This window comes from Schistocerca serialis, chromosome 2 (genome assembly GCF_023864345.2).
Source record: "Schistocerca serialis cubense isolate TAMUIC-IGC-003099 chromosome 2, iqSchSeri2.2, whole genome shotgun sequence".
In the NCBI taxonomy this organism is placed as follows: domain Eukaryota; kingdom Metazoa; phylum Arthropoda; class Insecta; order Orthoptera; family Acrididae; genus Schistocerca; species Schistocerca serialis.
In genome coordinates, this window is record NC_064639.1 from 774,540,861 (window position 1) to 774,554,844 (window position 13,984).

Sequence of the window (13,984 nt, forward strand, 5' to 3'; positions counted from 1 at the left end):
GTTTCACTAGACATGGCCTGCACCTCAACAGGTATGGGAAGGGGAGGTTGGGAAAGCTTATAGGTGACAGCATAGGTGGGGTGGGTGGGATCACTCATGGGAAAATTCCTGCAGTAGTGGGTGTTAGAGCTGCACCTTTTTTAGATTGAAGTCAGCTGATAGGTATTCCTGCTTAAGGGAAGTCTGTCTAACAACGGAACCACTTTCGACAAAGCTTAGGTATCAGAGTAATGAGGGAATTAGTATATTTCATCAAAATATAGAAGGTGTTAGAGATAAAGTTAGCGAACTGCCTATAGATGTTGACTCTGAAATTATTGGTATATCTGAACACTTATTAAATAAGGAGATAATTCAGAGGCTTCCTTTACCAGGATACAGGTTGGCTGGCAGCTTTTCTAGGAGCTCTTTGCGGTGTGGGGGAGTAGCCATGTATGTGAAAAACGGCATCCCATTTGAGTCAATTGATGTTTCAAAGTACTGCACTGAAAAGGTGTTTGAATGTTGTGCAGGTGTGGTTAAATTTACTGGAGCTAAACTTCTAACTGTTGTTATTTATAGATCCCGAGACTCCGATTTCACAACATTTTTGCTAAAGCTAGAGGAGGTTCTTGGTTAACTTTATAGGAAATACAAAAAGTTAGTTATATGTGGTGACTTCAATATTAATTGTGTAAGTGATTGTGCAAGGAAAAGGATGCTGGTAGACCACCTTAATTCATATAATCTTATGCAAACTGTATTCTTTCCAACGAGAGTGCAAGGGAACAGAATAACATTTTTGTTCAGTCCTCATTACTAGAAGGGCATTCTGTTAGCAAAAAGGTGAATGGCCTTTCAGATCATGATGCACAAATTTTAAGTCTAAAAGATTTTTGTGCTGCAACACATGTTAAATATAGTTATCAACTGTTTAGGAAAGCTGATCCAGTTGCTGTAGAGACCTTTGTAAACCTTATCAAGGAACAAGAGTGGCAAGATGTTTATAGCGCTGATACAGTAGACTATAAATATAATGCTTTTCTCAAGACTTTTCTCATGCTCTTTGAAAGTTGCTTTCCGCTAGAACGTTCAAAACAGGGTACTAGCACAAACAGGCAGCCTGGGTGGCTGACTAGAGGGATAAGAATATCTTGTAGAACAAAGTGGCAATTATATCAAAACGTTAGAAACAGTCAAAATCTAAATGCAGCAGCCCATTACAAACAGTATTGTAAGGTGCTTAAAAAAGTTATTAGGAAGGCAAAAAGTATGTGGTATGCAGATAGAATAGCTAAGTCTCAGGATAAAATTACAACCATATGGTCAGTCGTAAAGGAAGTGGCTGGTCTGCAGAGACAGGTCGAGGATATAGAATCAATGCGTAGTGGGAATGTCCGTGTTACTGATAAGTCGAGTATATGTACAGTATTTAATAATCACTTTCTGAATATAGCAGGTGAACTAAATAGAATCCTAGTCCCAACAGGGAATCATATAGCACTCTTAGAAAAAAGTGTTCAGAGACTGTTACCTGAAATGCTCCTCCATGATACTGACAAGGGGGAGATTGAGTTAATAATTAAATCACTAAAGACAAAGAACTCCCATGGATATGACGGGGTATCTAGCAGAATACTGAAGTATTGTTCTATGTATGTTAGCCCAGTACTTAGCCATATCTGTAACTTTTCCTTTAGGAGTGGTCGGTTTCCTGACCGATTAAAGTACTCGGTAATGAAGCCACTTTATAGAAAGGGAGACACTGATAATGTTGACAATTTTAGACCTATTTCTATGCCATCGGTGTTTGCTAAAGTTATTGAGAAGGTTGTATATACAAGGTTACTGGAGCATTTAAATTCACATAATTTGCTGTCAAATGTTCAGTTTGGTTTTAGAAATGGTTTAACAACTGAAAATGCTATATTCTCTTTTCTCTGTGAGGTTTTGGACGGATTAAATAAAAGGTTGCGAACGCTAGGTGTTTTCTTTGATTTAACGAAGGCTTTTGACTGTGTTGACCACAAAATATTACTGCAGAAGTTGGTCCATTATGGAGTAAGGGGAGTAGCTTACAATTGGTTCGCCTCTTACTTTAAGAACAGAAAGCAGAAGGTAATTCTCCGCAATATTGAGAGTGGTAGTGATGTTCAGTCCCAATGGGGCACTGTTAAGTGGGGCATTCTCCAAGGGTCGGTGCTGGGGCCACTGCTGTTTCTTATTTATGTAAATGATATGCCTTCTAGTATTACAGGTGATTCAAAAATATTTCTGTTTGCTGATGACACCAGCTTGATAGTGAAGGATCTTGTGTGTAATATCGAAACAGTAACAAATAATGTAGTTCATGAAATAAGTTCGTTGTTGTTGTGGTCTTCAATCCTGAGACTGGTTTGATGCAGCTCTCCATGCTACTCTATCCTGTGCAAGCTTCTTCATCTCCCAGTACTTGCTGCAACCTACGTCCTTCTGAATTTGCTTAGTGTATTCATCTCTTGGTCACCCTCCATGATTTTTACCCTCCACACTGCCCTCCAATGCTAAATTTGTGATCCCTTGATGCCTCAGAACATGTCCTACCAACCGATCCCTTCTTCTAGTCAAGTTGTGCCACAAACTCCTCTTCTCCCCAATTCTATTCAATACCTCCTCATTAGTTATGTGATCTACCCATCTAATCTTCAGCATTCTTCTGTAGCACCACATTTCGAAAGCTTCTATTCTCTTCCTGTCTAAACTATTTACCATCCATGTTTCACTTCAACACATGGCTACACTCCATACAAATACTTTCAGAAGCGACTTCCTGACACTTAAATCTATACTCGATGTTAACAAATTTCTCTTCTTCAGAAACGCTTTTCTTGCCATTGCCAGTCCACCTTTTATATCCTCTCTACTTCGACCCATCATCAGTTATTTTGCTCCCCAAGTAGCAAAACTCCTTTACTACTTTAAGTGTCTCATTTCCTAATCTAATTCCCTCAGCATCACCAGATTTAATTTGACTACATTCCATTATCCTCGTTTTGCTTTTGTTGATGTTCATCGTATATCCTCCTTTCAAGACACTGTCCATTCCGTTCAACTGCTCTTCCAAGTCCTTTGCTGTCTCTGACAGAATTGCAATGTCATCGGCGAACCTCAAAGTTTTTATTTCTTCTCCATGGATTTTAATACCTTGTTTCCTTCACTGCTTGGTCAATATACAGATTGAATAACATCGGGGAGAGGCTACAACCCTGTCTCACTCCCTTCCCAACCGCTGCTTCCCTTTCATGTCCCTCGACTCTTATAACTGCCATCTGCTTTCTGTACAAATTGTAAATAGCCTTTCGCTCCCTGTATTTTACCCCTGCCACCTTCAGAATTTGAAAGAGAGTATTCCAGTCAACATTGTCAAAAGCTTTCTCTAAGTCTACAAATGCTAGAAACGTAGGTTTGCCTTTCCTTATTGTTTCTTCTAAGATAAGTCGTAAGGTCAGTATTGCCCCATGTGTTCGAATATTTCTACGGAATCCAAACTGATCTTCCCCAAGGTTGGCTTCTACTAGTTTTTCCATTCGTCTGTAAAGAATTCGCGTTAGTATTTTGCAGCTGTGACTTATTAAACTGATAGTTCGGTAATTTTCACATCTGTCAACACCTGCTTTCTTTGGGATTGCAATTATTATATTCTTCTTGAAGTCTGAGGGTATTTCGCCTGTCTCATACATGTTCACCAGATGGTAGAGTTTTGTCAGGACTGGCTCTCCCAAGACCGTCAGTAGTTCTAATGGAATGTTGTCTACTCCCGGGGCCTTGTTTTGACTCAGGTCTTTCAGTGCTCTGTCAAACTCTTCACGCAGTATTGTATCTCCCATTTCGTCTTCATCTAAATTCTCCATTTCCAGAATATTGTCCTCAAGTATGTCGCCCTTGTATAGACCCTCTATGCACTCCTTCCACCTTCCTGCTTTCCCTTCTTTGCTTAGAACTGGGTTTCCATCTGAGCTCTTGATATTCATACAAGTGGTTCTCTTTTCTCCAAAGGTCTCTTTAATTTTCCTGTAGGTAGTATCTATCTTACCCCCTAGTGAGATAAGCCTCTACATCCTTACATTTGTCCTCTAGCCATCCCTGCTTAGCCATTTTGCACTTCCTGTCGATATCATTTTTGAGACATTTGTATTCCTTTTTGCCTGCTTCATTTACTGCATTTTTATATTTTCTCCTTTCATCAATTAAATTCAATATTTCTTCTGTTACCCAAGGATTTCTACTAGCCCTCGTCTTTTTACCTACTTGATCTGTATTTCTTTCCCCCATAAGTTCGTGGCTTGTGGAAAATAATTTGATGCTAAATCACAGTAAGACTCAGTTTTTACAGTTTCTAACTCACAATTCAACAAAAACTGATATTTTGATCAGACAGAATGGGCATATTATAAGCGAGACGGAACAGTTCAAGTTTCTAGGTGTTCGGATAGATAGTTAGCTGTTGTGGAAAGCCCATGTCCAGGATCTTGTTCAGAAACTAAATGCTGCTTTCTTTACCATTAGAACAGTATCTGAAATAAGTAACACTTCAACACGAAAAGTAGTCTACTTCGCATATTTTCATGCGCTTACGTTGTATGGTATTATTTTTTGGGGTAATTCTTCTGATTCAAAAAGGGTATTTTTGGCTCAAAAACGGGTTGTTCGAGCTATATGTGGTGTAAGTTTGACAACTTCTTGTCGACCTCTATTCAATAGTCTGGGAATTCTGACATTGCCCTCACAGTATATATTTTCTTTAATGTCGTTTGTTGTTAGCAATATTAGCCTATTCCCAAGAGTTAGCAGCTTTCACTCAGTTAATACTAGGCAGAAATCAAATCTGCATGTGGAATGCACTTCCTTGACTCCTGTGCAGAAAGGAGTGCAGTATTCTGCTGCATCCATTTTCAATAAGCTACCACAAGAACTCAAAAATCTTAGCAGTAGCCCAAACTCTTTTAAATCTAAACTGAAGGGTTTCCTCATGGCTCACTCCTTCTATTCTGTCGAGGAGCTCCTGGAAGAGCTAAAAAATTAAGCAAATTCCAGTGTTGATTTTCTTTATTTAAACTTACGAATTGTCGCCTGAATATGTTTCTTATATTTCATTTTATCTGTTTCTAATATCGTGTTATAATTTCATGTATTGACTCGTTCCATGACCATGGAGACTTCTCCTTAATTTGGTCCCACGGAACATGAAATAAATAAATAAAATAAATAAATCTTAAAATATGTGTTAGATGAGTATGTGCCAAGCAAGATCGTAAGAGATGGAAAAGAGCCACCGTGGTACAACAACCGAGTTGGAAAACTGCTGCGGAAGCAAAGGGAACTTCACAGCAAACATAAACATAGCCAAAGTCTTGCAGACAAACAAAAATTATGCGAAGCGAAATGTATGCGAGAGGTGTTCAATGAATTCGAAAGTAAAGTTCTATGTACTGACTTGGCAGAAAATCCTAAGAAATTTTGGTCTTATGTCAAAGCGGTAGGTGGAACAAAACAAAATGTCCAGACACTCTGTGACCAAAATGGTACTGAAACAGAGGATGACAGACTAAAGGCCAAAATACTAATGTCTTTTTCCAAAGCTGTTTCACAGAGGAAGACAGCACTGTAGTTCCTTCTCTAGATTGTCGTACAGATGACAAAATGGTAGATATCGAAATAGAGAACAGAGGGAAAGAGAAACAATTAAAATCGCTCAAATGAGGAAAGGCCGCTGGACCTGATGGGTTACCAGTTCGATTTTACACAGAGTACGCGAAGGAACTTGCCCCCCTTCTTGCAGCGGTGTTCCGTTGGTCTGTAGAAGAGCGTAACGTTCCAAAGGATTGGAAAAGGGCACAGGTCATCCGCGTTTTCAAGAAGGGACATCGAACAGATGTGCAGAACTATAGACCTATATCTCTAATGTCGATCAGTTGTAGAATTTTGGAACATGTATTATGTTCAAGTATAATGTCTTTTCTGGAGACTAGAAATCTACTCTGTAGGAATCAGCATGGGTTTCGAAAAAGACGGTCATGTGAAACCCAGCTCGCGCTATTCGTCCACGAGACTCAGAGGGCCATAGACAGGGGTTCACAGGTAGATGCCGTGTTTCTTGACTTCCGCAAGGCGTTCTATACGGTTCCCCACAGTCATTTAATGAACAAAGTAAGAGCATATGGACTATCAGACCAATTGTGTGATTGGATTGAAGAGTTCCTAGATAACAGAACGCAGCAAGTCATTCTCAATGGAGAGAAGTCTTCCGAAGTAAGAGTGATTTCAGGTGTGCTGCAGGGGAGTGTCGTGGGACCGTTGCTATTCACAGTATACATAAATGACCTTGTGGATAACATCGGAAGTTCACAGAGGCTTTTTGCAGATGGTGCTGTAGTATATCGAGAGGTTGTAACAATGGAAAATTGTACTAAAATGCAGGAGGATCTGCAACGAATTGACGCATGGTGCAGGGAATTGCAATTGAATCTCAATGTAGACAAGTGTAATGTGCTGCGAATACATAGAAAGATCCCATATCATTTAGCTACAAAATAGCAGGTCGGCAACTGGAAGCAGTTTATTCCATAAATTATCTGGGAGTACGCATTAGGAGTGATTTAAAATGGAATGATCATATGAAGTTGTTCGTCGGTAAAGCAGATGCCAGACTGAGATTCATTGGAAGAATCCTAAGGAAATGCAATCCGAAAACAATGGAAGTAGGTTACAGTATACTTCAGGGTACCCTCTGCCACTCACCGTCAGGTGGCTTGCGGAGTATGGATGTAGATATTGATGTAGAAGGGGAGTTAAAAAAAATTGGGTGTATGGGTATGGCATGCACTAAGCCAAAATCACATTAATCAGTGGGTGGCCATATGTGCATCTCGGCTAACTCGTCATCAATTGGTTCTTGAACAACACCAACCATTCCATCTTGTATTATTACGGGAAATGAAAGGAGTGGTTGAGTCCAAACAAAGCAGCAACTCTTTGTACAAAAACCTGTGTGCATCCACAAAAGATAATGTTGTGTATCTGTGGAAAAGTGATGGTGTGGTGTACTAAGAGTTGCTTCTCTGAGGTGTAATCATTACTGCTGATATTTATTGTCAACAACTAAGACATCTTGCAGATGCAGTTGAAAAACAGCAACTAGGAAGACTGCATGAAGTAATGCTATCCCACAATAATGGCCGCATGCATTCTGCCAAACCTACAAAAAACACTACAGGCATTGGGTTTGGACATTATTCCGCCTGCACCTTATTCACCTGAGGCCCCTCATATTTGCAGCATTTCTCCTCTCTCTTGAACAACCTTCAATGAACTTAGTTTCCGGGTTAAAATGCCCTCCAAATATGGCTCGACAAGTTCTTCGCCTCAAAACCATGTAATATCTACAGTCGCAATTCAAAAAGTTATCCAAGCATTGGCAGACTGCTGTAAATTTGGCTGAAAATAGCTCTATCAGAATGTGTGCTCTGTCTAAACAATAATGAATAGTTTTAAAGTTTCCAACAAAATGCTAACACTCTCGCAATAATTCAAGTTCACTAACCCAAAAACAAGAATCACTAGAAGCATACTAATGATGTTTAAATAACAGAACAGTCAATTCAGTTATAAGTCATTGTTCTATCTAGTCCAAATGATCCAGCATTGAATGCAAAACAATACATTACAGCTGCAAATGATTCATTTTCCAAAATGAGTTTGTGTTGTGTATGAAGCAGCTGTATCTTGAACATGTAACAAATATTCATTTGATAGTGAACTGGTGGACATGAACATTTAATGGACATGAACATTTAATTGCACTTTCTTTCGGAGACTGTTGAATATACCTTCTTTCTGAGAAGGTTGATTATATCTGCATTTGACAGTTACTTCAGTAGATCCAAAATAATTATACTTGCGAAGAAAACCAGTTTACGTTTCTTGCAGCAATTTCTTTCAATAGTGACTTACCATACTTCATTTTGGATTACTCCAACAAACAGCATTAAATGCCAAACGTACACTGCACAATTTCTACCTTAGTGTCAAATTATAGATTAATTTCTTTTGGCATACTGGAAAAGTTGTGAATACTTATTACAAAAGACTAAAACAGTTTCCTTTCCACAAGGATCATTTCTAAGAAATTGACAAAGTAAGTATGAGAGAACACAACTGTACTGACAGACAAAATCTGTAGTTTATATCACTATATGGAACTTTTAGCTGCTGGCAAGTCTTCAAGTTAAGTCAATGATACTCACAGACCAGGTTGTGACCTCTGCTTCTATTACTAAAATTGTTGAGCACAGTAGTGGGTTAACAAAATTGTGGTTTGAGGGCTGCCATTAGATGAAATGTGCTCTAGGCTATTGAAAAGTTAGGTGCATTCTGGACAGGACAAGACCCTCTGGAAGCTGGACAGCCAGAGATAGTGGTGGCCCCCTTTAGGCAACTCTGCATTCCACATTTCAGCAGAGCAATGGATTGCCCTCTGTGATGGCAATATGGAAAGTGTTCTTTGAAGGGTATTCATACGACCCTGCACATGTCCTGTACCACCATAAACAGTCCTGAAACTAGCATCTTCCTTGCTCTAGTCAGTCTGCTGTTAAAGTTCTGGTTAAAATCTCATGTGCCACTGACAAAAACACATGTATGTCTTGTGAATTAAAGCAGTTATATTGTGGTTTCAGATAGTCAGAATAGTTTAATGCAGACATTCTGTAGATAATTGCACAAGCTCCACTTCGACAAAATCTCCAGATTTTTTTTAATATCAAACTTACGGGCTCTCAGATTTTTGCTGTTGACACATGGGTTGCCTTTTTCCACCTCTGGAAATATTTCAGGAAAAGTTCACTTGATGAGATGAACATTATTAAAAGCAACACTTCAGATGTTTAGTGTTACTTTGTCACTCTTACTGACCGGTGGCATATAATAACTGACCATAATAAGTGCTCATTTTGTTTGCATCTGTTTGGCAGATTTGGTTGATTTAGTGTTCTCATTACACTCAGATGGATTTATTCAGTTCTGTAAATTCTGTATAACTTCCAGTGTCATAGACTCTTATTTTCTACTCTTCAGCAGCAGTTGAAAGCCTTCTGCAATATTGTTTTCTCTGATATTGGTACCATCTCCATTAATATCCTACTCAGTTACAAACATTTCTTGTATCTGTCACAGCTTCTTCTCTTACTAGTGAGTTAAACATGTTAATATGTTTTGTACTGTTCGTGTTTAATAGGTATGCCATAGTTGCCACCACAGCAGAGGGCTATCTGTTGAGAGGCAGTCAAACATGTAGGTCCTGAATAGGGGCAACAGCCTTCCACTAATTTCAGGGAGTGACAGTCTTGATGATTGACTGAACCAGCCTTGTAACATCAAAACATGGCCTGAGTGTAGGGCTGTAATTACAAATCAAAAGGGTAATACAGGAAAGAGTGTTAAATGGATAAGAAAATAAGAATGTGGGTAAGCCACTAGAACAGCATAGTGAACACATTATTAGACAAGATACATAAGGCCAACACCCACCATGATAGTAGTTCATATGCCAACTAGTTCTGAACATGATGGAGAGGTTGAAAAACTGTGTGATCAGATAAAAGAAATCATTTGGATACTTAAGGGAGAGGAAAACATTATTGTGATGGGGACTTGAATTATATAGCAGGAAGAGGAAGAGAATGAAAAATAGGTAAATATGGACTGGGGAAAAGGAATGAGAGGAAGCTGCCTGGTAGAATTTTGCATAAAACGTAATTGAATTATCACTAAGACTCATGAAAGAAATTTGTATTTTGGAAGAGACTAGAGACACTGGAAGGTTTCAGATTAATAATACAGAGTGAAACAAAGGCTTTATAGCCTGGGAGTGGTATAGAAATTTATTGAGCTAAGTTACAGAATTGGTAGATGCCACTTTGTACCAAACAACATAAAGTGTCAAGTGTAATTTTGATTTGATGTGACTACCTTTTGTGATGCGACAAACAGACCACTGGTAATAAATTTCTTCCCACACCTGTTGCAGCAAATTGAACGTAACTTATGCAACATCGGCGTAAATTTGATTTTCCAGGTCAGTTAAATTGTTTGGTAGAGGAGGATCACACACATGGCCTTCAATGAAATCCCAGAGAAACAAATCCAATGGTGTCAAGTCTGTGGAACGAGGTGACCATTCGGTTGGCCCTTCACGGCCAGTCCACTGGCCTGGGAAGCGATTATTGAGGAAACCTTAAACTTCCTTCAGGAAATAAGGTGATGCAATGTCTTGCTGGTATAAATCATCCTGTCTGTCTCGTCTTGACTGGTTTGTGCAATTGAAAAGTTTTAAAGCATATCCAGATACACAATACCAGTGACAGTTTTCTCAAGGAAGGAGAAAGGACCGCATACTTTGTTTAAGGGCACAAAACCCATTAATTTTGGGGTTGTCATGAACATGTTCCAGGGTTGCGTGTGGATTTTCACTGCCCCATATTCTGCGCTTGTGGGTGTTCACCATGCCACTGATATGAAATAACTCATTGCTGAAGATTATTGTGTTCAAGAATATCTCGTCCTCTATCTGATGCAACATTTCTGCACAGAAATGCCCATGAGTAACCTTACCTGCCTTACTAATGTGCTGTGTCATTGGGAATGTGTATGGTTTCGAATGTAAACTTGTATGCAGTACTCGCCACTCAGTCTTTGCGGAATGTCAGTCTCGCGAGATGCACATCAAGTTGATGTTTGTGGACTGCGAGCAAAGCTCTCCGTAATTTGTTAGACTTGAATCATCAACAGGCGGATGACCCGGTGATTCATCATAGCGCAGTGAACAACTCGTCCCAACAAAGTTCTTGTAGCAAGAGTAAATTCTAGACCTGCATATAGGTTCTGCAATGTATTTTGTGCAAAATTTACTCTGAACATTGTTGCAGAGTTTGTTTCATGAAACCAAAACACACTGAGCACTCTCTGCACCAGTGAAAGTAGCCATTTTACCTGTGCTCTATGCTGGAACTCCTGGTGATGGAATGGGTTCCTGATGCTCTGCTTGAATCAAACCTGAGGTTGTTTGCTATAAAATGACACCTTTACTGATTCTGTAAGTTATCTCAATAAATTTTCATGTCATCCCCAAGCTGTAAAGTCCTTTCTGACTTATCCTGTACAATGGCAAGAAACAGATTCTGGAACCAGATTTTAAACTAAAACAGATCTAGAGGCAGGTGTAGACCCTGACCACAATTTATTGGTAATGAACTACAGTTTAAAACTGAAGAAACTACAAAAAAGTTGCAAATTGATTTGAGACCTGGATAAGTTAAAAGAACCAGAGGTTGTTGAGTTTCAGTGAGAGCAAATGAATACAGTGGAAGACAAATGGGTTGCTTTGAGAATGAAATAGTGAAGACAGGAAGGATCACATAAGTAAAAAGTCTAGTCCTAGTAGAAATCCTTGGATGTCACGGGAGATGTTTAATTTAATAGATGAAAGAAGAAAAAATGCAGAAAAGGGGAATATAGACATGTACAAATAAGACTGACAAAGTGCTAAGTGGTGAAGCAGGAATGGCTAGAAGAAACTTGCAAGGCTGTATAATCATATATAAGTAGGGGAAGGCTAGATACTGGCTATAGGAAAATAACAGGCCTTTAGAGAAAAGACAACCAGTAGTGTCAAGAACTCAGATGCAAAACCGGTACTAAGCAAAGAAAAGACAGCTGAAGGCAGGAGTATATAAAGTGGCTATAAAATGAAAACGGACTTGAAGGCAGTATTACAGAAAGGGAAGAGAACATAGATGAAGAAGAGAGATACTATATGCGAAAATAATTTGATTGAGCTCTGAAAGCCCCAAGTTGAAACAAGGCCCCAGGAGTAGAGGTCATTACGTGAGAGTTATTGATTTCTGTAGGAGAACAGCAACGACAAAACTATTCTACCTTGTGCAGGATGTACGAGACAGGTGAAATACCATCAGTCCTCATGACAAATATAATAATTCAAATTCCAAAGAAAGTAGTTGCTGACAGGTGTGAGTACTACCAAACTGTTAGTTTAGTAAGTCATGTTTGCAAAGTATTAGTGTGAATTATTTGCAGAAAAATGGAAAAATTGGTAGAAGTTGACCTCGGGGATGATAAGTTTGGGTTCCAGAGAAAAGTAGAAACAAGCAAGGCAGTACAAGCCTGTGACTTACCTTAGAAGACAGATTAAAGTAAGGCAAACCTACATTTATAGCATTTTTTGGAGAGAGATTTTTGACAATGTCAGCTAGAATACACTCTTCGGAACTGAGAAAGTTGCAGGGGTAAAATATGGGGAGTGGAAAGTTGTATACAACTTGTACAGAAATCAAATGGCCGTTACGAATCAAGGGGCATAGAAGGGGCGCAACATTTGGAAAAGGGAGTAAGATAGGAATTGAGCCTATTCCTGATGTTCAATCTGTTCATTGAGCAAGCAGTAGAGGAAACAGAGGAAAAATTTGGAGGAGGAGTTGAAGTTCAGGAAGAATAATTAAAAACTTTGACATTTGCCAATGACATTGTAATTCCAAAATACCATCAAATGCTGATACATCTGTGTAATGGAGGAAGAGAGGAATGACAGTAACAATGGGAAACAACTTTTCATTTATGCATTTTGATTGTTTTCATTAGTTGGACTGTATATTCTGCCTGTTGATTTGTCTACCAAGAGGACTCTGAAAAAGTCCTTTCCTTGCTAGTGAGAGTCAAAGAGTTTTCTTTTTATTTACAGCTCCTGCAACGCAATCCAAAGCAGCGTCTCCCATTAAAGCATGTGATGACACATCCTTGGATACAGAACCATGTTAAAGACATTTAATGTAAATGTAAATTGTATTTGTTCCTTTTACTGTACATATCAGAGAGCTGTTGTATATCATACATGTAGAATCTTGTATATACTCTGCATTTTTTTTTTATTTTTATGAAAGATTTATATGTTTGTGAATGTTTATAGCATTTTAAGTAACTTCTCAACACCAATAAAAGAATAATTTTAATCTTGTGCATTTTCTGTATGGAGCTTTTGTTATTATTTGTGATATGTTGGTAGTGGAGGTGACTAATAAAGACAATGGGTTATTTACAAAAGAGTAACACATTAACAAGTTTATGTGGACTATCAACACTTAATAATTACCAACTATGAACACTGAAGGTTATGTACAAAGATAGTAATGTTCTTGTTGCAAACAAATAGATTAGCAATATTTAGAAGTGTCATTGTCTTGCATCAGTAGAAATGACGGCTAAGTCTTGAGTGTTAATAAGAGGGGGAAGCTTCACTAAAATAACAGGAAAAATTAATAGGCAAGCAGGCAGCACCAGAGCATAACAGGCTATAATAAAATGTCAGGTGCTTGGTCATGTAGAAGGAATCTGTTCAGCCAATGGTGCCACGGGGATGCCAGCTGCACTTAGGAAAAAATACTGTAAGCAATAAATATTCAGAATGAGATTAAGAGAGAGGTAAGGGAGAATGTTTCTGGGAGGTGCACATGTGAGGTGGGTTCAAACATCTCAGGAACATTCATAATTTCATGCCAATGGTGTGTTGTGGCAAGATACGGTTTGCATCCCTGCACATTCTTGTGTTTGATGTGTAACTGCCAGAAGTTTCACTGTTGCGTGTCTGTTATTGTTCATCACTGTTTTGCGTAGAACATTGTTGCACAGTTAGCGAATTTCGATGTGGCAGATTTATAGTCGCAACGTGTCTGCATTAAACTTTACGCAAAACTTGAGAACTTTTATTGGGACACACTAAATGATGCACGAAGTGTACAGAGATGAGGGCTTAAGGCATATTCGGTGTTACGAATGGTTCATACAGTTAAAAAATGGCCGCAAGGAATTTAAAGATGACGCTCATTCAGGATGCCCTTAGACGTCTGCTGATGATGATCATGTCAGGAAGATCAGTGAAATTGTGTGCACCAATTAAAGG

At 38.8% G+C, this 13,984-nt stretch overlaps 1 protein-coding gene across 1 annotated transcript in view; it reads left to right on the forward strand.

Moving 5' to 3' along the window:
• Positions 1 to 13,037, forward strand: part of LOC126457995 (aurora kinase B-like) — a 58,422-nt gene extending 45,385 nt beyond the window's left edge. The window contains exon 7 of the mRNA XM_050094762.1: positions 12,770 to 13,037. Within this exon, the coding sequence (XP_049950719.1) occupies positions 12,770 to 12,856 (87 nt within the window). The 3' untranslated portion in view covers positions 12,857 to 13,037. The remainder of the gene's footprint in view (positions 1 to 12,769) is intronic.
• The last annotated feature ends 947 nt before the right edge of the window (positions 13,038 to 13,984 follow it).